At 49.8% G+C, this 25,697-nt stretch overlaps 1 protein-coding gene and 1 long non-coding RNA gene across 3 annotated transcripts; one reads left to right on the top strand and one right to left on the bottom strand.

Moving 5' to 3' along the window:
- Positions 1–4,655: 4,655 nt before the first annotated feature.
- LOC311583411 lies at positions 4,656–9,400 on the bottom strand. Of its 2 annotated transcripts, none has more exons than XR_014774491.1 (2): positions 9,283–9,400; positions 4,656–8,343 (listed from the first exon to the last, which is right to left on the bottom strand). It is a non-coding gene; the product is annotated as an uncharacterized lncRNA (long non-coding RNA). The 2 variants fall into 2 exon arrangements; XR_014774492.1 differs by having other exon boundaries at positions 4,656–8,280; positions 9,283–9,365.
- Positions 9,401–9,428: 28 nt separating this feature from the next.
- Positions 9,429–25,697, top strand: VPS4A (vacuolar protein sorting 4 homolog A). The gene is made up of 11 exons (XM_084756964.1): positions 9,429–9,588; positions 15,280–15,391; positions 16,996–17,143; positions 18,321–18,382; positions 18,483–18,602; positions 19,721–19,877; positions 20,921–21,069; positions 21,369–21,450; positions 21,669–21,888; positions 24,392–24,532; positions 25,026–25,697. The coding sequence occupies exons 1-11, from the start codon at positions 9,568–9,570 to the stop codon at positions 25,125–25,127; spliced, it is 1,314 nt and encodes a 437-aa protein (XP_084613090.1). The 5' UTR covers positions 9,429–9,567; the 3' UTR covers positions 25,128–25,697.

Genomic DNA, 25,697 nt, shown 5'->3' with positions numbered 1-25,697 from the left:
GGGAGGGAGGGGGAAGGTCAAATGCCAGGTCACTTAGTTCTTCCCCCCACCCCCAAGACAGAGTTTCTCTGTGTAGCCTTGGCTGTCCTGGAATCACTCTGTAGACCAGGCTGGTCTCGAACTCATAGAGATCCACCTGCTTCTGCCTCCTGAATGCTGGAATTAAAGTCATGTGCCACCACTGCCCTGTGGTCACTTAGTTCTTAAAAGCACATTGTTCTGGACAGATTTTTAGTACATAGCACTACAATGGTGTCTGTGTACTTGGGAAGCTAAGCCAGGTTTGCCAGGTACCAGGAATATACAGCAAGACTCTCAAAACATCAGCAATAAAATTCTAGTACTTGGGATCTGCAAACAAAAAATTCAAGATTAGTTGTATGGCCAATTCAAGACCAACTGGATTATATGTGATCCTATGTCAGAAAAATAGATAAATTTGAGGTTGTATAAACTTCATTCATTTTTACTACAGTCACACTATTTCAGGTGTTTGTTAGGCACTTGTTCCAGGTGGTGTTATATTCTACTGTGAGTTTAAGAATCTTTCCCTGAAGCCGGGCGTGGTGGCGCACGCCTTTAATCCCAGCACTCGGGAGGCAGAGGCGGGCGGATCGCTGTGAGTTCGAAGCCAGCCTGGTCTACAAAGTGAGTCCAGGATGGCCAAGGCTAACACAGAGAAACCCTGTCTCGAAAAACCAAAAAAAAAAAAAAAAAAAAAAAGAAGAATCTTTCCCTGGCATTACAGTTGTTTTGTGGCTTTTCCTCTGCTGAAGATGAAAGAAACTATACATTTTTCTGTTGTCCCTTCTCTATGCCTTGTTTTTACTGCTTAGTAGTCCAGAATCAATTTGACTTTCTACATACACTCCTTAAAAGCTGATATCAAGCAAGGCATGGTGGCGCAAGCCTTTAATCTGAGCACTAGGGAGGCAGAGGCAGGTGGATCTCTGTGAGTTTGAGGCCAGCCTGGTCTACAAAGTGAGTCCAGGACAGCTGAGGCTACAAAGAGACTCTGTCTTGGGGGGAAAAAAAAGCTGATAGCAGTCCACCCTGAACTGCCTGTAAGTTCCTTCTTCCACTCTTTTAGGCATCTAGACGTTTACTAAGAGTGTAATCATTGGTAGAAATCACGCTGCATTTCAGGATTATGTGTATTACATAGTTGTTCCATACTATCATGATGCAAGTGGAATTTATTGGCTGCCTAGTAATTGGCTGCCTAAGTAGCTGATCTGAAACCTGTTCTCTTTAAAAAATGAGATAGCCTGGAGGTTAGCTCAGTAGCGGAGTATGTGCAAGGCCTTGGAATCCTCTGGAACACCACTAAAACCAAACAGAAACCCATGTCTAGCTGGTCAGCGACACAAGATTATCAAAGGTGAGAATTTCAGGTTGAGGTTTGGAAACAACAAATAGCCACAAAGAGCACATTACTTATTTTCTTGTCTCCAGCATTGACCAAGTCAACTAGGTGGCAGGGGAGGTTGTTTATTAACTCAGAAAACACATGTTCTGGCCAGGCAGTGGTGGTGTTCCAGCTTCAGTTCCAGCACTTGGGAGGCAGAAGCAGGCAGATCTCTAAATCAGAAGCCAAACAATCTACAGAGTTCCAGGACAGCCAAGGCTACACAGAAAACCCTGTCTCAAAAAAAAAAAAAAAAAAAAAAAAAAAAAAAAGGAGCTCTTTCTTCTTAACACAGGCGTTGGCATTGACTCGAGGCCCTCGGCATGCTAAGCACACAGCCAGTACCACTTGTACATTCAGATATTCCTGCTGCTTTGATTTCAGAGTAAAAACTTGAGGTTTTCTTCTTGGTTTTTAGGCATACTCTTTTGGTTTTTTGAGACAAGGTTTCTCTGTGTGGCCTTGGCTGTCCTGAACTCACTTTATAGACCAGGCTGGCCTCCCCGGCTAGACATACTCTTATATAACCTAGGCCGGCCTCAAATTGTTGATCCTCCTGCCTCCAACTAAGTGCCCAGGATCATAGCTGTGCACCAACTTCAAAATGTAAAGTTGAGTTTAATTTCTTGCCACCTCTATTTTTCCATCCCACTTTGGGTGACTGGATAAAAGCATTTTCTAAGGCTTACTTATGTTTATTTTCTGTATATGAATATTTGCCAACATATGTATCATATGCACACCTGGTGCCTGACAAAGCCAGAAGAGGACGTCAGATCCCTTGGAACTGAAGTCAGAGAGGGTTATAATACACCATGTTAGGGCCAGGTTCTGGTGGCGCACACCTTTAATGCTATCACTCAGGAGGCAGAGGCAGGTGGATCTCTGTGATTTTGAGGCCTGCCTGGTCTACAGAGTAAGTCTAGGATAGCCAAGGCTACACAGAGAAACCCTGTCTCAAAAAACAAAAACCAAAAAACCCAAAAAACAATCACAAAGTCGGGCTTGAGTTCAAGGCCAGTCTGGCCTATAAGCCAAGGCAGTAATACAGAAAAAACCCTTTGAGGGTGGGGATGGAGCACATTGTAATAGATATTTCATTCCTTCTTTGTAACATTGGGAATCCTGGTTGGGCTTCAAAGCTCTTGAGTTCTCTGCACTTTTCTCAGCCTTGCACTGACTTTCCCTCCATGCCATTAACATGACAGTGTTCATCCCGGTAGCAGCTATGCTCTCAGGGCCCAGTGACTCTGCCCATCCTTCTGAAACAATGGAAGGCTGTAGATACGCAAAAGGTCTGTGAGGCTAATTCATGGTTTATCCCTATATTTCTTTCAATAAGCATTTTGTAATGTAAGCCTCTGCATCAAGCTTGCTGAAGGATCAGAAAGGAACTTCATGGGCCAGCAAGCTGCCTCAGCAGGTAAAGGCATTTGTTATAGGGCTGACAACCTGAACTCAGTGCCCAGGGTACACATGGTAGGAGAGAACTGACTCCCAAAAGTTGTCCTCTGACCTCTCTCATGCTAGAGCATCCACCCACAAGAAATTAAATGCATGTGGTAGGGAAACACTTCTTGGATTCAATTAACTTATAGTCCTTTGTTGCCCATACTCTCTTTATTAGCTACTTTGCTTTTATGTATGTAGGTGTTTTACCTGAAGGTATGTGTGCTGCATTTGTGGAATGCTTGCAGAGGCCAAAAGAAAGAACCAGATCCCTGAAACAGGAGTTACAGATGTTTGCGGGCTGCCATGTGGGTGCTGGAAACAGGACCCAGGTCCTCCGAAAAAGCAGCCGGTTCTCTTATTTGCTTATTTTCAGCAGCCACTAAGTATGTTTTCCCAGAATCCATTATTGTATTTACCTTGATCCAGCAAACTGATTGTTTGAAGGCATGATCAGGCTCTGACCCGGTTCCATGGAAAGATCAGCCAAGCGCATTTAAGGAAGCCAGAGTTTTCATCATGCTTTTTTGTTATGTTTTTTGTTGTTTTGTTTTTTGGTTTTTGGTTTTTTGGTTTTGTTTTTCAAGACAAGGTTTCTCTGTGTATCCTTGGCTGTCCTGGAATCACTCTATAGACCAGGCTGGCCTCAAACTCACAGAGATCCACCTGCCTCTGCCTCCCCAGTGCTAGGATTAGCACCACCATGCCTGGCACGTCTTAGTTTCTAAAGGTCCCTATGGACATCATAGCTGAACTGTTTCTCCATTAATAAGCAACAAAATTGTATTAAAAATTAGCAAGATTACAGAGCTGAAGAGATGGCTCAGCAGTTGGAGCACTTGGCTCCGTTTCCAAAGGTCCTGAGTTCAATCCCAGCCATCTATATTAGTAGTCCCATGGGATCCAATGCCCTTTTCTGGTGTGCAGATGTACATGCAGACCAAATACCCAGGCTGGCCTTGAACTCACAAAGATCTACCTGCCACTGCCTCCCAAGTGATGAGATTACAGGCATGCGCCACCACGCCCAGCTCTTTCACTGATTTTCAAGTGTACTGGAGTCACACAGGAAAATCAGGTCATGCCTTCAGTGTCTTGCTCTTTAAACCTGCCCTGTGACAATCAAAACCAGCACATGGTATTGCTGCACGTGCAGTCCTTCAGGAAGGAAGAAATGCTTTTTTTCTGCCTCGTCCTGCTAAAGAGTGGACATTTGTTCCATCTTTTTGCTGATGCCTTTTCGGAATTAGTAGGACTGGGGAGAGAAGAGTTCAGGTTTGCACAATCATAGTCTCTGGGATCCTCAATTACATCATATCCTAGGCATTGGGTTCAGGCCTCCTCCTTCAGAATGGGATGCTAGTGTTACGGTCACAGTCTGTTGGGTGAGTTCAGCATGAGACCTCAGTGCCCAAACAGTCTCTTTCCTTTTTGGTGCCAGCTCTGAAGTCTAACAGAGTATAACCTATTATTTCTCCTGTGCACACTCTGATAATGCCCACGTGTGTATATTATTTCCCACACTACTCGTTTTTGTTGAGTGTAAAGACTTGGAAAGCTAGCTTAAGGGTGGCTGGTGTTGTAGCTCAGTTGAAAGGATACTTGCCTTGAATACTGGAAGCCCTGCGTTCTATCCACAGCACCATATAAAACCAGGTGTGGCGGCCACATCTGTAAACCCAGCACTCATTTGGAAGGTGGGCGGTAGGAAGTTATCAGCAGTTACATAGTGAATGCCAAGCCAGTCTAGGTATATGAAACTGAAACAACAACAACAACTACCAATTGGTTGTTTGGGGGTTTTTTTTCTTTTTTTTTGGAATCCTTTATTTAAATAAAACCTCTATTCAAGGCTTATTTAAATTGTCCCAAGTTTTCTGGCTACCAAATCAAAGACCCATGGCATAAAACAGAACAATATGTGTTCTTAATTTTTACAAAAGCTTTATGTATATGCAATTAATATAGATGCTTAGACAACACTTCCCTTGGGTTGCACATCAACATATAGCATTGTATATTACAATGAAAAATTGTAACTTAAGGGTATTATATATATATAAGTATATATGCCTTTGTAACCTTTATATTGTAAATAAAAAATTGCTTTTAGACATTGTCTCTTTTTTTTAAAAAAACATGGACATAGTTTCAGACTTACAGGAAAATTTCAAAAAAAATTAGAGAAATGATATGGTGGCTGTAACCCCAACATTTGGGAGGGTGAGGCTAGAGAGCTGTTGAAAGTTTGAGGCCAGCCTCAGCCAGTGTGACCTGCCTAATAATATATTTCAAAAACCTTTGATCTCCCCTTCCAACACCTTTCCTAATTATTAGCATTTTCTACATTGCCTTGATGTGTCTGTTTTGGCAGACACTCTGTTACCCTTAAATTCCCTCAGGAGTGTCTGTCTTGCAATACAAGGCACTTTGGGTGGACACCGTCTGACCCTCCTTGTCAGGAAACCAACATGGGCACAGAACTAACATCCTTATCCAGCCCATGCAGATGGTGCCATGTGGTGCCTTCGGTGGTCATATCTCATCAGTCTTCATCTTGGACAGTTCCTCAGTCGCTCCCTAATCACAGGTGTGTGGGCCAGTGAGAGGCTCAGCAGGGACCTTCAGTGCTGACTTGAGTTCAGCCCCTGGAATCCCGCATGACAGAAAGAATGACTCCCAGAAGTTGTACACACATGCACACACCCACACCCCACAAGAAATGCTTTGAAAAAAATTAAAATCCCATTGGTAGTGGTAGTTGGAGGCAGAAACAGGTAGATCTCTTGAGGTTGAGGCCAACCTGGTCTACTGAGTGAGTTCTAGGACAGCCAGGGCTACACAGAGAAACCCTGTCTTGGAGGGGTTGGGGTGGAAAGAAAAGGTAACTCTCACAGGTATGCCTAGCCATTTGGGTTTTAGTTAATTCCAGACGTAGTCACATTGACAAGAGTAGCCGCCAGATTTGCTTACTATAATTAGTACTTCGGCCAATGAAGCCACTACTCCACTGTCCACTCCACACTCAACCAGGACACCACAGATGCCTCTTGGGATCTGAAGTTTCGGGAGCAGGGAAGGTGGATACAGAAGCAGAGGCACAGTTGGTGAAGAAGTGCATTGCTTTTGGGGGGAGGGGAGGGGTTTGGTTACAGATGGTTGGGAGCCACCATGTATGTACTGGCTATAAACCCAGGTCCTCTGTAAGAGCAGTACATGCCTTAAACTGCTGAGCCATCTCTCCAACCCAGCAACCCCACTCTTGAAACTAGTTTTGGAGCCACGCATGATGATGCACACCTTTAATCCTAGCATTTAGGAGGCAGAAGTAGGGTCTCTGAGTTTGAGGCCAGCCTGGTCTACATAGTGACTTTCATGCCTGCTAGGGCTGCGCAGTGAGACCCTGTCTTTAAAAAGTAATGGTAAAAGCCAGGTGATGGTGGCGCAACCCTTTGATCCCAGCACTAGGGAGGCAGAGACAGGCAGATCTCTGTGAGTTCAAGGCCAGCCTGTTCTCTACAAAGAGTCCAGGATAGCCAAGGCTACACAGAGAAACTCTCTCAAGAAAAAAAAAATCAATAGCAAGCACTCAACAGATAAAATTCTCAATAAGTAAAGCTATAATGGCTAAAAGCATTCCATCCTCATGAACCTGGGTTTGGTCCCTTTCCTGTTCTTCACTTAACCTGTTGTTTTTGTACAGTGCTGGAAGTCAGCCCGAGGCCTCACCAGTGTTAGGCAAGCTCTCTCACCGCCCAACATACTCAGCTGTTCTGTTGGGTTTTGTTTTGTTTTGTTTTGTTTTTGAGACAAGATCTTTGGGGATCAGGTTGACCTCAAACTGGTGGTGGTGATTCTCCTGTCTCTGGTGTTACAAGCAAAAGCCTAAGATGTCCCTTAACAAGTGTTAGGAGCACGTGTACCAGTATGAACCCCAGGACACTGCTGTTTGCATCCTCTGATTTTAGTTGGTTTTATTGGCTAACTGAGGAGGCTCTCTGGTCCAAGCTTGGGTTTACCATAAAAGTCGTGTTCTTAGAACTAGCAGAACCCAATCTAGGACAGAAAGCTGTGAGGAAAAGGAAGAGAATGGAATTAACCGTGCATTTACAAGTCAGTCCTGTTCTACTGAAAGTGTGGGGGCTGATGGGGCTGGAGAGATGGCTGAGAGGTTAAGAGCACTGCTCTTCCAAAGGTCCTGAGTTCAATTCCCAGAAACTACATGGTGGCTCATAACTATCTATAATGAGATCTAGTGCCCCCTTCTGGCCTGCAGGTGCTACGTGCAGGCAGAGCACTGTATACATAATAAATAAATTTAAAACTCTAAAAAAAAAGAGAGAGAGAGAGAGTGTGGGGGCTGAGAATCAAATCTACAACAGTAAGAAAGAATGTGAAGTTATCAAGTCTAAATATGTCATGTGGGCCAGCCCCCCAAAACATAAACTTAGCACCTGCTCTCTCACTTTCTTCCCCCTGGGACTTCCTACTCCAACATGAACTCCATAACACAGTGTGTCTCCCTGGCTGAGTTCAGGCTGTCACCTGAGAGGCTGGTGAGATGAAAGCCCTGTCCCTCGGAATGGAGTTTTCTCGGAACGTGCCAAAGGTGAGGTGGGAAGCAGTCTCTGAAAGCAAAGCAAGTCACCAGAGAATAGTGGCTTGGCCAAACCAAAAGAAGGCAGACAGCAGGCCAGCCGTGATGGCTGGCACATACCTTTAATCCCAACACTGGGTAAGGTGGAGGCAGGGAGATCTTTATGAGTTCAAGGCCAACCTGTTCTACATAGTTTCAGATCCATCCGCCGGAGCTACATAGTGAGACCTTGTTTCAAAAACACACACTCATACAAACAGTCTGTGGTATTTCCTTGCAGTAGCTTTAGCTGTAACACTGCCTCTTTCTAATTATACACGGACTTTAATTTTTTACTTGTTTTTTCAACTCCTGCAGACCACCTGATGTATTGAGGTATTGCCTCACCTCTCTCACAATCTCACCTCTCTCACTAACAGTCACTTCATCCAGTAGATAGTGTCGTGAGCTTGACACCTGGTGACTGTCCTAAGAGCGAATAAAGTCCCACCCCACCCCCACTCGCAGCTCTGTGGCTGGCCAAGCCGAGTCTGGCTGCACTGCAGGCCTGTTAGAGGAAGAGAGGAGGCTTTCAGTAAGGGAAGTGGCTATTGGAAAAGACGGTTAATTGGAAGGATGGAAGGTTTTGGTCCAAACGCCCGTTTGCAGGGAAGTTTGTTTAGGACTGGTTTACATAGGCAGCCGGCAGGTGAATTTTTCACAGGGTGACCTTAATCCCAAAGTCACCAATTGCAGAAAATGATACCCAACTGGTTATTGTGGAAGGCGAGGGTCAGGTGAGGGTGGGCAGGGGATCCGATCGCCAGACTGTCTTCATCCTCAGCGCCTAGAAGAGCAGAGCGTTCAGGTGGAAGCTGAGAAGCCATGATGATACAAAACACCCTATTACCTGTGGGAAACATTTCTGGCTGAAGTCATTGGTGCCTTCCTTGTCACCCTCCTCCTTCTTGGCCGCATCAGGTACTGTGGTCCCCACTCTATATCAAGTCTCTCCCATCCCCCCACCTCTGTGTGTATGCATGGTACAGGGATGGCACCCATGGCCTCACATATGTGAAGCATGCATTCCACTGCTGAATACTCTCCAGTACTCTTTACTTTTTATTCTAAGACGATCTCTCTGGCTTGCGCAGGCTAGCCCAGTCTGACCTTGAACTTTCAGTCGGCCCCACAAAAGTGCATTACTGCTTTTACCTGCTGAGCTATCTTGCTGGACCAGAAAGGTTAATATGTGAAAACTAGTACAAGTCCGGCAATGGATGGCACAGACCTTTAATCCCAGCACTTGGGAGGCAGAGGTGGATCTCTGAGTTTGAGGCCAGCCCGGGCTCAGTTCCAGGACAGCCAGGGCTACACAGAGAAACCCTGTCTGGAAAAAAAAAAAAGCAAAAATAAGAAAAACTATCACAAAACTGGCTCGAGAGTCATTGTATCATAACAGTTACCAGAGTTTGAACCCACCGTGTGGTATTCATTGTGTATACACTAGCTCATTTATTGCCCCCTAAAAGCCATACACGGGAAATACTAATTAACATAACCTATTCAATAGCGAGAAAACAGCTAGGGGTGTTAGATTTACTTTCCTGGTGATGTTAACTCAAGTGGGGTCCAGCGTCTACTTGTTCGTCTCGCCCCGCCCCTCACTCTCTCACAAGACCCGCCCTTGCCCAGCCCTATCTGGGCCCTAACAGGTCCCGCACTCCGCCCAGGACTCATAGCGTCATCCTCTGCTGGCCCCGCCCCTCCCCGCGCCCGGATCCCACCAGGCTCCGCCCCCTTTGGCCCCACCCCCTCACCCAGGTCTTACTAGGCTTCAGCCCCTCACCGGTATCCCAACAGGCTCCGCCCCCGACGGGCCCCGCCCCTCTCGGAAGAGCGATGCCTGCAGTTGCGGAGCATGGCCGCTGGGCGGCAGCCGCTTGGCTCGGGCTGGGCCGCTCTGGGCCGCGCTCCTCGTTCACCTTCGGACTCCGACTGCTAGCGGCAGCCCTGCCCGCGCCGAGAGCCGACCCGCTGGGCTCCCAGCGTCGGACCCTTCACCTCGGTTCCTCCGGGCCGGACCGAGGCCGCAAGCAGCGCCGCGGGGTGTGGGGCGGACCCAGGAGATGAAATGACAACGTCAACCCTTCAGGTACTTGGGTGCGGCGCGCCCGCGGAGGCCGAAGGCGGCTGGGCCTGCGGGCCGCGGAGCTGGCGGGCGGCGGCCTCCTCCGAGCCCGGCCTGGGGGTCCGTGTCGGGCCGCCTCGTCCTACCCGTGCAGCAGCAGCCTCTCCCGCGCTCGGAGCCCGAGGGCCGTCTCCACCGGGCCCCGGCACAGGCCAGGCCGGCGGGGCCCGAGCCCACTACGCGCAGCCGGGGTTGAACTGCCGCCTCGCAGCGGCGGGCGCCGCCTCCCCCCTGAGCGCGCCGGGGACCGGCAGGTCGCACCGGGAGCGGCTCACTCGCTCCTGCCACGCGCCCGGGCAGCCTCCTGTCGGCGAGCCCCAGGTCTCTCGGCCAGCCACCCTTCCTCGTTCATTCCCTAGATCGTGCAGGGTGATGCAGGGATGGCGCCGCCCGGATGAAGGAAGGGCTCATTCTAGGGCTGTCAGAAATCGTAAACACGTTCAGGCCTCGGGCTTGGATTTAAACCCCAGCCCTGCCACTCACTAGCGTGTCTAGGATTTGCATCTTGGAGCGTTGGAGTTCCTGCTCAGTACAATGGGCAGTGCCCTCGTTGACGGCCCAAGGCTGAATAATTCGGGGAAAGCATTTGTAACATATAGGTTCAGCATATCGTGTGCTCCGGAAGCCTTTGCAAATCAAGTCAGCACTTGGGCGGAACCAGATGAGACTTCATGAAGGAAGGGACTTTAGCCAGAGCATCAGAGTGAGTGGCATTCACATACCTGGTGGTAGTGGGATTCCTGCTCTAAGTGGCAATACAGGAGTGAGAATAAATTGGAGTACGAGGTTTGGAATTAGCTGGAATCCAGAGCCGGACCCCGCCATCCATTTGGTAGAAACGAAGCAGTTAATTACTAAGGGTTAAACCATTCAGCTTGGTCCCACGTGCCTAGCTAATGTGAGACAAGGGTATTTTTTCTGGCTTTTTTGAAACAGTTTTGTGAAGATAATGGCATTGGTGCTTTACCGTTCGCCCACTTAAACGGTACCATTCAGTGCATTTAGAGGTTGGCATCATCACCAAAGAAATTCTAGGCCTTTAAGCATTGTTCCTCAGCCTTCTGTCCCATGTAGCATATGCTGTCTGTGGAGTTGCCTATTTCAGACACTTTATTTATATGTTATTACTATGTATATCTGTATATGTATGGTGTGTGAGTGTGTGTGCGCGCGCGTGCCGGCACACTCCCATTCCACTGCCTGTGTGGGAAGTTCAGAGGAAAACTTTCAGGACCCCATTCTCTCCTGGATGCTGAACTCAGGTTGTCAGGCTTGGGGAGCAAGCAGATTTTTATTTTCCTGGAATTTCCTTTAGTCTTTGACATTTCATACATGTAAACAATGCATCTTGGTCCTGTGCACTTCCAACTCCTTCCCCACTCCCCTCAGCCACTGCCAACATAGTATCCCCTAACTCCTGTATTCTCTCCTCTCCTTTTTCAATAACCCACTGAGTCAGTTAGTGCTCTTTTTTTTCCCCCTTGAGACAGTTTCTGTGTAGCCTTGGCTGTCCGGACTCCCTTTGTAGACCAGGCTGCCCTCGAACTCACAGCAATCCAGCTGCCTCATGCCTCCCCGAGTGCTGGGATGACAGGTGTGCTCCTTAAATGCTGATTGGTCTTGGTGAGTTCATCTTGTGCAGGTAAGCACAGCTGCGGTGGCTGTGTTAGCCCAACAACAGCATTTCACAGCACTCCTGCATCGTCTGGATCTTTCTTTCCTCCCCTCTTCCAATTTTGTTCCTTGGTCTTTGGGGACAAGGATTGAAACAGATGTCCCACTTAGGGCCAAGCCCTCAGGAGACACTTATTTTCAGTTAGGAGTGCCTGCATTTACACTAGCCACTGAGGAGAGAAGCGTCTCTGGCCTAGGCTATATGTGTGGATATAAGCCTAAGTATTTAGAAGACAGTTCAGTGATAGCCATCTAACAAAACAACAGAAGTGGGCTCTTCCTTAGGGCCTGGGATCCCCAAACCATGAGTTTCTGACCAAGTAAGTTCACAGAACCAGGTCTGAATTCTCTTGTGTAGAGCAAGCGTCAGGTCCCAGGCAAATCTAGTTGAGAACCCCAGAGCCTTCATGCCGCTATTGCTCCAGTGTGCACAGCTCACCTGAAAGGTCAGCATTGTAGGTACCTGGTTGATGCTTTCTCCCCCCTGAGACTAGCACTGTGAAAGCTAGTCAGCACATTGCTTTCTATTTATTTATTTATGTTTCTGGAGACAGGGTTTCTCTGTGTATCCCTGCCTGTCCTGGAGCCTGGTCTTTAGTCCAGGCTGTCCTCAAACTCTGTGGTCACCTGTCTCTGCCTCCGAGGGCTGGGATTAAAGGTATGTGCCAACACTGCTCAGCTTCAGCTTGGTGTTTTGTTTTGTTTTTGTTTTTTTGAGACAGGTTTTCTCCTGTAGTCCTGGCTGTCCTGGACTTGATTTGTAGACCAAAATGGCCTGGTGGTCCACCTGCCTCAGTTTCCTGAGTGCTGTGATTAAAGGTGTGCTCCACCGTGCCCAGCTCCAGCTTGGTTTTTGGGTTTGGGTTTTTTTTATTTGTTTGTTTGTGTTTGGTTTTGGTGTGTGTGTAGCCCTGACTGTCCTGGAACTTGTACTGTAAACCAGGCTGACCTTGAACTCACAGAAATCTGCCTGCCTCTGCCTCTCTGAGTGCTGAGATTAAAGGGGACCACCATCACCGTCTGGCTTCAGCTTGGTTTTTATTTTACTTGAGACAGGATCTCAGTATGTGGCTCTGGATGGAACTCGCTATGTAGACCAGGCTGTCTTCAAACTCACAAATACCTACCTGCCTCTCTGCCTTCAGAGCTGGGCATAAAGCCCCAGCTTGATTGTCTTTGTCCTGAAACCAGGCCCGCACCTTTAACTGAGGAGCCATCTTTCTGGCTCAGGAATTTGCTTGTTTTTGGTTTTGTTTAGTTTTGTTTTTGAGACAGGTTTCTTTGTGTAGTCTTGGTTGTCCAGGAACTCAATTTGTAGACCAGGATGGCTGTGAACTCAAGAGATTGGCTTGCTCCCCAGACGCTGGAATTAAAGGTCTGCACCACCACCACCCAGCTGAAATTTTCTTTAAATAGAATTATACAATGTGTGATTCTCTGTGACTGACGTGGTTGGCTTCACCTAGTGTGACAGTTGTTTACATTGTTTAAGTGACTTGGGGTCTGGGCTTTCAGGACATAATTTGAATTTCTGATTTTGGTGCCTATAAATAATGTTTCATTGGATGACATCCCAGCTCGTTGCTTTGTATGTAGTCTGTGGCTGCTTTTGTGCTGCAGAGATTATAGGGCACACAAAACCCAACACACTTGCTCACTGGCCTTCTACAGAGAAGTCTGTCAGGCCCCTTCTAACACACCTTTATCACTCCCTTCCCTTCTCTCAGCCCTGCGCCATGCTGTCACTAGAGATGTGGCTAGGCTGGCAGTCTAATTTGTCACCTGACTCTCCTGTTATGCAAAGTTTTCTCTCTCCTTTGAAACTAAGACCTGCAAGTGAAAGCCAGCATTGGTTGCCAGAAAAATGTAATGTACCAGTAGGTGCCCTAATAGTGTTTAGCAGAGATGAGACAGGCCTGCTTTGCTCTGTGGGGACAGAGGAACCTCAGGTATTATTTTGAGCCTCCACTTTATTATTTAAAAAAATTTTTATGCACCTTGTTGCATGCCTGGTGCCCTCAAGTTCAGAAGGAGGTGTCAGGTCCTTAGAACTGGAGTTACAGACAGTTGTGAGCCACCACAAGGGAATCAAACTCAGGTCCTCTGCCGGAGCAGCAGCGCAGCCATACTGAGTGGCATACGCCTTTCTCTTAGCGCCTCTCTGGAGGCAGAGGCCAGCCTCATTTACATCCAGGGTTCCAAGCCAGTCAGAGCCACACAGTGAGACCCTGCTTTAAAACAGCAAAAAAGAGCAGCAAGTACCTTTAGCCACCAAATCATCCTTCCAGACTCCTAACTTTACTTACTTTAATATAGGTGCTCTGCCTGCATGTATGTCTGTGCACCACTTATGTGCCAGGTGCCAGGGGAGGCCAGAAGAGGGCACCTGACCCCTTAGAACTGGAAGCAGGTGTGAGCCACCTTGCAGGTGCTGGCACTTAAACCAGTGTTCCCTACAAGAGCAACAAATGCTCACAACTGCTAAACAATCTTTCCTGCCTTATATTTTTGATTTTATTATTTGCGTGGGGGTCAGAGGGCAACTTTCAGGAGCAGCTGAGTGTATGGTCTCTTCAGGAACTAGCTGTCTTCCTCCCTGGACTCTAGGAACCGAAACCAGGGCTCCAGTTTTCATAGCCAGTGATTTACCCCGGCATCTCAATAGCCCTGACCCTTCCCTCTGTCCTCCATTTGAAAAGGGCAGACCTGGGACTGGAGAGTGCTTAAAAATACTGGCTGCTCTTCCAGAGGGCCTGGGTTCAGTTCCCAGCACCCACATACAGTTCACAACTGTCTGTAACCCCAGTTCCAGGGAGTTCCAGTTCCAACACCCTCATGCACGCAGGTAAAACACCAATGCACATGAAATTAAAAATAAATAATTTAAGGGGGGGCATACCCAAACAAGTCAGAGTGGGAAGTCCAAAGAACTAAGAATATTGGTTGTAGAGGAAAGAAGCCACAGGATGAGGTACTGTTTCCATGGTTTATAAAGAACTGCCTCGGCGTGGGGTTGTGGGGCGGGCATAGGGGTTGGAGTCAGCCCCACTCTCACTTTGCCTGTCTCCTCACCCCAGCCTGGCAGTCTTACAGAGCTGTCTGTGTGCCTGTCTTACAGATGAGGATGGCTAAACAAATGCCCTGGCCCTGCCAAGCGCTGGTCAGGAGGTTGCTGTTGGCTGTGGCTAGAGGAGGGTCTGTAGTGGGATCTGCCTGCCAGGCGGCTAGTGCCACACCAGATGGAGGAGGAATCCCGCCAGGCTTTGTGGATTGAGGAAGCTGCAGTTTTTGAAATTGCCTATATAGGGTCTTCAGTCCAGCTGGGAGCACGGGCCTGCCAGGCCTTTGAGACTCTCAAAGGCAGCACTGACAGAGCTCTTAGAGCCAGCAAGCAGTCTCCTCCTTTGGCACTTTTATTTCTGGAGCTACTGGTTTGTAATGTGGCTGAGCCGTTCCCCTCAGGCATCAGCTGTAGGCAGGTTAGGAAAACTCTTCTCTTCTGTGCCTCGGGTGGCCTGCGTGGTAGAGCGGGCTAGAGGTGGCTACATCTTTCTTTTGGGTTGAAACTAGCAAGCTCATGAAGGGCTTTCTTAGCTGGCTGCATCTTTTTGGCACTGGGGTCAAGAGTGACTTCCGGCTTTGCTGAGCTACAACAGGGACTCCATCTTTCCCTTGGGGCAGTGAAATAGAATGTGAACTTGTTACGCTGGCCTGCCCTTGGAGCCGCTGCCCTAGACATTAGCCACGCTGTGCGACGTGATGGAAGAAGGGAGGCTTCTGACCGCCGAGCTCCCTGGGAAGGCCAGCTGTCTTTTCAAGCTCTTCTAGTTGGTGACAGGAAAGTAGGGCAACGTAACGGCCTGCAACCTATAAATCCGCAGGCCTGGCACTAACTCTCGTCTTACCTCATCCTGCTGCTTGTGACTCCAAAGGCCCTCAGAATCCCATGGGAGCACTGAGCCGTATGCCTTGCCTTTCCAGAAAGCCATCGATCTGGTGACGAAAGCCACAGAAGAGGACAAAGCCAAGAACTATGAGGAGGCACTCCGGCTCTACCAGCATGCTGTGGAGTACTTCCTGCACGCCATCAAATGTGAGTAACTTGGGGTCACCTGGCTGCAGTGCTTTGGAAGGAGGGCAGGCACACGGGGGTCACCTGGCTGCAGTGCTCTGGAAGGAGGGCAGGCACGTGGGGCCACCTGGCTGCAGTGCTCTGGAAGGAGGGCAGGCACGTGGGGTCACCTGGCTGCAGTGCTCTGGAAGGAGGGCAGGCACGTGGGGCCACCTGGCTGCAGTGCTCTGGAAGGAGGGCAGGCACGTGGGGCCACCTGGCTGCAGTGCTCTGGAAGGAGGGTAGGCACGTGGGGCCACCTGGCTGCAGTGCTCTGGAAGGAGGGCAGGCACACGGGGGTCACCTGGCTGCAGTGCTCTGGAAGGAGGGCAGGCACACGGGGGTCACCTGGCTGCAGTGCTCTGGAAGGAGGGCAGGCACACGGGGCCACCTGGCTGCAGTGCTCTGGAAGGAGGGCAGGCACACGGGGGTCACCTGGCTGCAGTGCTCTGGAAGGAGGGCAGGCACACGGGGGTCACCTGGCTGCAGTGCTCTGGAAGGAGGGCAGGCACGTGGGGTCACCTGGCTGCAGTGCTCTGGAAGGAGGGCAGGCACGTGGGGCCACCTGGCTGCAGTGCTCTGGAAGGAGGGCAGGCACGTGGGGCCACCTGGCTGCAGTGCTCTGGAAGGAGGGCAGGCACACGGGGGTCACCTGGCTGCAGTGCTCTGGAAGGAGGGTAGGCACACGGGGTCACCTGGCTGCAGTGCTCTGGAAGGAGGGCAGGCACGTGGGGTCACCTGGCTGCAGTGCTCTGGAAGGAGGGCAGGCACGTGGGGCCACCTGGCTGCAGTGCTCTGGAAGGAGGGCAGGCACGTGGGGCCACCTGGCTGCAGTGCTCTGGAAGGAGGGCAGGCACACGGGGGTCACCTGGCTGCAGTGCTCTGGAAGGAGGGCAGGCACACGGGGGTCACCTGGCTGCAGTGCTCTGGAAGGAGGGCAGGCACGTGGGGCCACCTGGCTGCAGTGCTCTGGAAGGAGGGCAGGCACACGGGGTCACCTGGCTGCAGTGCTCTGGAAGGAGGGCAGGCACACGGGGGTCACCTGGCTGCAGTGCTCTGGAAGGAGGGCAGGCACGTGGGGCCACCTGGCTGCAGTGCTCTGGAAGGAGGGCAGGCACACGGGGTCACCTGGCTGCAGTGCTCTGGAAGGAGGGCAGGCACACGGGGTCACCTGGCTGCAGTGCTCTGGAAGGAGGGCAGGCACACGGGGTCACCTGGCTGCAGTGCTCTGGAAGGAGGGCAGGCACGTGGGGCCACCTGGCTGCAGTGCTCTGGAAGGAGGGCAGGCACACGGGGTCACCTGGCTGCAGTGCTCTGGAAGGAGGGCAGGCACACGGGGTCACCTGGCTGCAGTGCTCTGGAAGGAGGGCAGGCACACGGGGTCACCTGGCTGCAGTGCTCTGGAAGGAGGGCAGGCACGTGGGGCCACCTGGCTGCAGTGCTCTGGAAGGAGGGCAGGCACACGGGGTCACCTGGCTGCAGTGCTCTGGAAGGAGGGCAGGCACACGGGGTCACCTGGCTGCAGTGCTCTGGAAGGAGGGCAGGCACACGGGGCTCAGGAGGGCACTGGGTTTCTGCTTTTGCAGATGAAGCACACAGTGACAAGGCCAAGGAGAGCATTCGAGCAAAGTGCATGCAGTACCTAGACCGAGCGGAGAAGCTGAAGGATTATTTACGAAACAAAGAGAAACATGGCAAGAAGCCAGTCAAAGAGAATCAGAGTGAAGGCAAAGGGTGAGTGTGCTGAGTTGAAGTACAGCCGCTTGGGGCCAGAGTGCCCGCTGCGTGCTCCTGCTTCACTGTTGCTGTCTTTTTTCTTTTCTTTTCTTTTTCCGAGACAGGGTTTCTCTGTGTAGCCTTGACTGTCCTGGACTTGGTTTGTAGACCAGGCTGGCCTTGAACTCAGAGAGACCCGCCTGTCTCTGCCTCCCCAATGGTGGGATTACAGGCGTGCGCCACCTTGCCCAGCTTGCTGTCATTCTTGATGCTAATGCTGCCTTGGATTTCTGTTGTACCCTTCGTGTGTGGTGCCTATCTACTCATGACAGAAACACCAATAGCTGCTTTCATTAAGCAGTCCACAGCACTGATTCCTCAGTCTGAAACACAGATTGAGGAAGGGGCAGGAGACGTAAGCAGGAGGGTCTGAGGATGAAGAAGGGATGCCTGGCAAGCAGCTGGCATGAGAGAGCATCCCCGTTTGCCATTTTATTCTGTTTTGTTCTGAGACAAGGGCTCACTATGTAGTTTTAAACTTAGTAAATTTTCTTTGTTTGTTTGGTTGGTTTTTGCTTGTTTTTGATACAGGGTTTCTCTTGTAGTCCTGGCTGTCCTGGACTTGCTTTGTACCTCAGGCTGCCCTCCGACTCACAGAGATCCACCTGCCTCTGTATCCCAAGTGTTGGGATTAAAGGCGTGCGCCACCACACCCATCCTTAAATTTGTTAATTTTAATTTTATTTAGTTATACTCTATGTCTTTTCAAATGCCTTTGAATTCTTTGGAGTTGTAACAACATGTTGCCTGCTCTCTGTTTTTGAGTTCATCTGAAAGGTCTCTGACAATGGCACAGCTTGACCTGGCGTTCTTTACGTTCTGCCAAAGCACATTTCCCTTGTCAGCCCTTAAAAGGCAGCTGCAGCTCTCTGAATTCCTTTAATGAAGAAACAAGGAGGGGCACTGATGTCTCCAGCAGGAGTGTGGCGCTCAGGGCACTGATGTTTCCAGCAGGAGTGTGGCGCTCACATTTGGAGGCCCTGTTTGCTTTGTCCCTCAGCAGTGCTGAGCCGGCAACACACATGCAAGTGACCACGCACATTCATGTGTGTTTGTATTAGCAGAGCTAACCTCACTCAGAGCCTCCTTGCTCCCAAAATGGAAAGCCAACTTGATCTTCTGTTTGCTTTCTTAGTAGTGACAGTGACAGCGAAGGGGATAATCCAGAGAAAAAGAAATTACAAGAACAGTTGATGGGTAAGAGGCCTGAGGCCCATGGCAATAAGAGGGCTGTGGCATGGGTCCTTTTTTGGGGTCCACTTGTGCTCATGGGTCAGTCTGGGGGTCCTCCTTGCAGGTGCTGTTGTGATGGAGAAGCCCAACATCCGGTGGAATGACGTGGCTGGACTGGAGGGGGCTAAAGAGGCCCTCAAAGAAGCTGTGATTTTGCCAATTAAATTCCCACACTTATTCACAGGTAAGCATGTAGCACAGTGCACACCCATGATCACACTTATTCACAGGTGAGCATGTAGCACATGCACACCCATGATCACACTTATTCACAGGTGAGCATGTAGCACAGTGCACACCCATGATCACACTTATTCACAGGTGAGCAAGTAGCACAGTGCACACCCCTGATCCCAGCACTCGGAGGGGGGCAGAGGCAGGTGGATCTCTGAGTTCAAGGACAGCCTGATCTACAAATCAAGTTCTACAACAGCCAGGGCTACACGGAGAAACCCTGCCTTGAAAAACACAAAAACTAAGCCAGGCGCTGTAGCACACACCTTTAATCCCAGCACTCGGGAGGCAGAGGCAGACAGAGCTGTTAGTGTGAGGCCAGCCTGGTCTGCAAAGTGAGTCCAGGACAGCCAAGGCTACACTGAGAAACCCTGTCTTAAACAAACAAACAAAAAAACCCTAAAATTAGTTTTATAGAACTTTCTTTCTTTTTTTCCTGTACTGACGGTGACTAAAAGCCTTCCACTTTATTTTTTTTTTTCCAGACAGCGTTTCTCTTGTAGTCCTGGACTCTATTTGTACACCAGGCTGGCATCCAGTGCTAGTAACCACCAAGCCATCTCTCCAACCCACAGCTGACTTGATTGACTGTGTATGCATGGTGTGTTAATGTATGTGTTCCTGTGTGTCTGTGTGTAGTGTACATGTGTATGGAGGTCAGAGGATGGTTTTCAGGTTTCTTCCTGAGTTGCTCTCCACTATAAAGACGGGGTCCTTGAATCCAAAACTCAATGATTCAGCTAGTCTAGCTAACACTGGGGTGACAGGTAACTCTCCACTCCACACTTTTTTTTTCTTCTTGAAACAGGGTTTCTGTGTAGCCCTGGCTGTCCTGGACTCACTTTGTAGACCAGGCTGGCCTTGAACTCACAGTGACCCACCTGCCTCTGTCTCTGGAGGGCTGGGATTACAGGCGTGCGCCACCAAGCCCGGCCCAGGCCTGCTCTCTTGTCTGATATTTTCCTGGGTGCTGGGGAGCTGCACTTCAGCCCTCATGCTCATGGGGTAAGCATTCTGTCTCCCGAGTCAGCTTCTTTAGCCCTACCGTCAACTTTTTCTTTATTGCAGGCAAGCGCACTCCTTGGCGAGGCATACTGCTCTTTGGGCCCCCAGGCACAGGCAAGTCCTACCTGGCCAAAGCTGTGGCAACAGAAGCCAACAACTCCACCTTCTTCTCTGTGTCCTCCTCGGATCTGATGTCTAAGTGGTTGGGGGAGAGTGAGAAGTAAGTCAGCTATCAGCTGTGCCGTGGCAGCCCTGGCAACTGCTGGTAGTCCAGCTTCCTGGCCCCTTGGAAACCATTTCCCAGAGCAGCTGCTGTTGGATAATAAGGGATATTAGTCAGAATAAGCACTTTGTTCCTGAGATGCCATCTTGATGCACAGACGTCAGGGAACTTGCAGAAGCTGAAGCAGCTCTATAATCCTGGCACTCGGGACAGAGGCGGAAGGGTCACAAGCTCAAGGTCAGCCTGCTCTGTAGAATAAGACCTTGTCCCAAAAAAATAAAAAAGATAAGGAAAGAGGTTAGAGAGAGGGCTCAGCAGTTAAGAGTGCTGAGTGCTCTTCCAAAGGACCGGGGTTCAAATCCCAGTACCACATGGCAGTTGACAACTGTCTATAACTCCAGTTCCAGGGGAATCTGACACCCGCCCCCCCCCCAAACATGCAGGCATACATGCAGGCAAAACACCAAGGTATACTAAAAAAAAAGAAAGAAAAAATCAAGAGAAAAAGGCAATTAGAAGTATGTATCATTTTGTTTTCTTTTTGGTTTTATGATTCTCGTGTACCCCGGGCTGGTCACAAACTCCATCTGTAGCAGAGGCTGTCCTTGAACTTCTGATTCTCCTAGCACTACCTCCTAAGTGTTAGGGTTGAAGACATGTGCTGCCAAACCTGTAGTCAGTTGTGTGTCCTCTTTGGGGCATTTCCTGGGTTTAGCTTATTCCTCATAGATGACCTCCATTTTTTGACTTATAACTGAGGCTCAGAGAAAAGGATTCAAAAAAAAAAAAAGAAAGAAAAGGAAGGATTCTTCTCAAGTCTAGAGCCAAGAATGGGGCACCCCTCCCAGGATTTAAGGCTGATGCCACAGCAAGTTTTAGATTCACTACTGTTTGAGAACTTGTCTGCCCTGTTTCCCCTGTTGCCATTTTTTTTTCCCCCAGCTTCCCTGTGAGACAGGCATCAGATGGAACAAGTGGGTCTCAGGGTGGGCATGTTTGGGAGGAGTGTCCAGGGTTTGACCCCTTTCTCACCCTCACAGGCTAGTCAAGAACCTGTTTGAGTTGGCCAGGCAGCACAAGCCTTCCATCATCTTCATTGATGAGGTGGACTCCCTCTGCGGGTCACGGAATGAAAATGAGAGTGAGGCTGCCCGAAGGATCAAGACGGAGTTCTTGGTCCAGATGCAGGGTATGTGCCGGTGCCTCGCCACCACAGGGCTGTCTTCCGCCTAAGGCCAGCCCAGAGCTCCATTATGTAGCTGCCCTGGGCACGATGGAGGAGGGCACTTTTGATGCTGTCTCTACCAGCCTTATATGGGCTTGTATCAAAGAGAGGGGACTGAGGCTGTTGTGGTGTGGCCTCTCCAGCCCTCCCAGAGCAGGTGGTGCTGTAAGTCTCTACCCAGAAAACCCCAAGATGTGCAGTTTCCCATGGGTCCTGGCTGCTCCCGCAGGCATCTTCAGTTACTTGTCTCCCCTTCTTCACAGGAGTGGGGAATAACAATGATGGGACTCTTGTTCTTGGTGCCACAAACATCCCCTGGGTGTTGGATTCAGCCATTAGGAGGAGGTGAGTCTCCCCTAGAAGGAACCTGGTATCTTTGTCCAGCAATGGCCAGTTTGTAACTAGCCGTCGGCCCCTATTTCTCTGGAATCCTCCCAAGTCTGTATGTCAAGCAGCCCTTGGTCAGGCTGGGTACTGGGCTTGGATCGCTCATTTCAATATGCATGCTGCCCTTGCCCTCCCCCATTCTGCAATCAACTCTCATTTCACATGCATCTCTCCAGGTTTGAAAAGCGAATTTATATCCCATTGCCAGAGGAAGCAGCCCGTGCCCAGATGTTTCGGTTACATCTGGGAAGCACACCTCACAACCTCACAGATGCAAACATCCATGAGTTGGCCAGGAAGACAGAAGGCTACTCAGGAGCAGATATCAGCATCATCGTGCGGGACTCCCTCATGCAGCCAGTCAGAAAAGTACAATCAGCAACACACTTCAAGAAGGTGAGTGGCTGCCAGTGTCACCAGTCAGGTGGGGTAGCCTGGTTTCTTTACAAGCTTCCTGGCTGCTCAAAGGACATCCCATGGGTGAACCAAGGGTTGGTATCAAGTACCCTTTTGCTGTAGGACTGGAGCTGTACCACGCGTGCTGCCTGCAGGAACTGCAGTTACAGCCTTGGGAAAGAGGTGGGCAGCCAGCACCGTGCTGGAGGGTAGGGTGCACATAAGCCACTGGACACAGCAAGTGGGAGGAGGAGTTGCCCATTCATTCATTCAGGCACATCTGTGCTGAGTGCCTGCACTGCTGCAGGTATAGGAAAGGGAGTACTGAGAACAACTAATAGGAGAAATGCTGGTTGTTTTTTTAAGATTTATTTTATGTATACAGTGCTCTATCTACATGTACGCCTACACTCCAGAAGAGGGCACCAGATCTCATCATAGATGGTTGTGAGGCAGAATGTGGTTGCCAGCAATTGAACTCAGGGCCCCTGGAAGAGCAGACAGTGCTCTGAACTGTTGAGCCATCTCTCCAGCCCTGCTGATTCTTTATTGTAGAAAACTTATAAATTCAGGTGGCTTTTTTCTTTCTTTTGGTTTTTCAAGACAGGGTTTCTCTGTGTAATAACCCTGCTGTCCTCGACTCACTTTGTAGACCAGGCTGGCCTCGAACTCACAGCGATCCATCTGCCTCTCCTTCCCAAGTGCTGGGATTAAAGGCATGTGCCACCTCACCCAGCTCAGAGGGCTTTTCTATTCACCTTAAAAGACACACCTAGATGCATTAAATTTATTAATAAGCTTTAAGCTTAATAACTGGGCAGGTCTTTTATACTAATTTTTAAGCTGGGTACTTCTCAGCCATATGCCCCAAGTTACTTCCTGATACTTACTGGTCCTGTCTGGGCTACATCTGCTCGATCGGGCCATGTCCTTTTTCTTTCTTCTTCCCCATCTCATGGTCCCTACCTGAGACCCCAAGCTCAGGAACAGAAGCGGAGCTTCCCTCTCTTCTGTCCAGCTTTTTTATTACCCAATCAGAGACGATTGGGAAGCAAAGTTTACACATTGTTCAGAGTACCTGACAATGCCCATGTCCAGACCGCAGCCACATCCCAGGGCACAGAAGTCACATCTGAATACACAGAGCACCAGACCAAACACTTCCTTAAGTAGTGAGTGCCCAACAGGGCAGTTTGGAGACACCAGCAGCTCCAGAAGTATGGAGAAGGCAAGCTACCCTGGAGTGCCCTGAGCCAATTCTTGGGGATTTGGTGTGCTTAGGGTGTTCCCTGATCGCCAGGGACTGCAGTGAGAGGCACATTTTTCTTTAACTACATTTATGGGATGGGTCTTGGTGGCATTACTGGGAAAGATGAAACATTTGGACTACAGGTAGATTCTGGAGACCAGAAGCTAGAAAAACATGCTGTCCATGCACCCTGAAACCACATCAGTCCTCTTTGACCTCTCTGCACACACAACACAGACCAACCAATAAGCACAGGCTGGGAGGTCCAAGGATAACTTTAAGGGGTTGGATCTCCCAGATCATATGGTGGACGGGGAGAACCAACGCAGGACTTCAGGCTGGCTACAGAAGCCTTTCCCTGCTAGGCCATCTCACTGGCCCACATACATTTTTGTCTTGAGACCTTTTCAATTGGTCTACGCCAACCACAAACTCACCCTATAGTTGAAGATGACTTGAACTCACATATCCCGCCCGTGCTTCCTCAAGTGCCGGGACCACAGGTGCTCCCCACCACACGGTTCTTGTTTGACCTACTACAGGGGGTGGGTGGGGGCTGTCTGCAGGTCCCAGGACGTGTTTTGAAGGTAAAAGGACAACTTTTGGGTTTTTGTTTTTCTTTTGGTTCTTGAGACAGGGTTTCTCTGTGTAGCCTTGTCTGTCCTCACCAGGCTGGCCTCGAATCAAGAGATCCCTGAGTGCTGGGATTACAGGCGTGTGCCACCGTGCCCAGCTGGTTTTTGTTTTTTTAAGACTTATTTATATGAATGTTCTGCCTCCATGTACACATGAATATTAGTAGAGAGCATCAGACAGCATTACAAATGTTTGTGGGCCACCATGTGGTTGCTGGGAATTGAACTCGGGCCTTCTGGAAGAGCAGAGAGAGTGTCAACTGCTGAGCCTTCTCTCCAGCTCCCAAAAGTAGAACTTTGGCTTGTTTGTTTTTTAAGACAGGGCTTCTCTGTAGCCTCGGCTGTCCTGGACTCACTCTGTAGACCAGGCTGGCCTCAAACTCACAGTGATCCACCTGCCTCGGCCTCCCAGTGGAACTTAGGTCCTCAGGTCTGCATGGCAAGTGCCTTTACACAGTGAGCTGTCTCTCAGGACCTCAGACTGTTTTAAAGATCTTTTCCCTCCTCCCACTTTGATGACGTAGAAACCCCAGTATCCCCTTCAGGCCATCCTTGGGTCCTGATGTCCACTTCCACCAAGGACAGCAACGCTAGCCCGGCAATCTCCACTTGCTTTCAGGTTTGTGGCCCTTCCCGCACCAACCCTAGTGTTGTGATTGATGATCTTCTGACCCCATGCTCTCCAGGGGACCCAGGGGCCATAGAGATGACTTGGATGGATGTCCCTGGTGATAAACTCTTAGAACCTGTGGTTTGCATGGTAAGTGACCCCCTGAGAAACAAAGTCCAGAAAGCTGGGGATCTGAGTCTAAGACTGTCTTCCTATTGTCCTGGCTCACAGCCCTTCAGAGTAGCCTTTGGGGTTGTGTGTGGCTGAGGTTCTTCCCGAGACTCTGGGGGCCTTAAAGTCCAGACACTTTGATTCCAGGGCCTGGCTTCTTGGTCCAGATGGAACCAGTGGAAATCTTTTCCCATGGCTCTTACCTGAACAGTCTGGACCTCTCCTAGTTTTGTCATTTGTAGCACCTCTTCTCTCCTGGCGGCTGTCTGCACTATGGGTGAATAGAGTAACAGAAGCTACTGATGGGACGGGAGGAGTTACCAGGTGAAGAGTCTTTCAGATGTGCCTGTGCGGACATGACCTGCAGTCTGCACTGGGGTCACCTCAGGGCAGGGCTCTTGTCAGTGGACCGCATAACAAGGAGAGGTGCGAGGACCAGGAGAGCTTTGCAGCTGCACGTTTGTCTTTGCAGTCGGACATGCTCCGGTCTCTGGCCACTACCCGGCCCACAGTGAATGCAGACGACCTCCTGAAAGTAAAGAAATTCTCTGAGGACTTTGGACAGGAGAGTTAAAGCTTCATGTTGATAATGAAATTGGGAGTTTGACTGGAGCAATTTCATGGGACTTTCTACACCAGAGGCCAGGCAGGGCCTGAAGTCAATAGTATCCCCTCTGCTGCCTGGCTGCCAACCTAGTGGGATGAAGGGCCTCTCTGCAGAGAGATGCTTCACCACGTAGGACACTGGACCTGCACACTTCACTCCTGGATGCTCACATCCCTTGCCCTGATCTTTTTGTTTTGTTTTTTTAACTTTTGTTCCCCTAAATTAATGCTGCTTTGATTTCTCCTTGTTTATAAATAAAGAAAACAAACATCTAGAAAGAGTTAAGGAGTGGGAGCCACCAGGCCCCTACTCCTACTCCTTAACTCTGAACTTTGGCTACTTGTGAGCTGACTGTGGGAACGTAGGAAAAGCCATCCCACCCTCCTCAATTTGCACCTGGAGCTTCAGGGCGCCCTTGCAGGAGCTCACGGCAGGCAGGCAGGCCTTCATTCATTGCTGCCTCCACTGACTGAGAGCTAGGCCCAGCCGCTGCTGGCCCTGTCCTGGAGCTGTCTAATAAATCCTTTTCCTTCTTGA

Source organism: Acomys minous (genome assembly GCF_964271855.1).
Source record: "Acomys minous genome assembly, chromosome: 14".
NCBI classification, from domain to species: domain Eukaryota; kingdom Metazoa; phylum Chordata; class Mammalia; order Rodentia; family Muridae; genus Acomys; species Acomys minous.
This window is presented reverse-complemented; position numbering and strand designations above follow the sequence as displayed.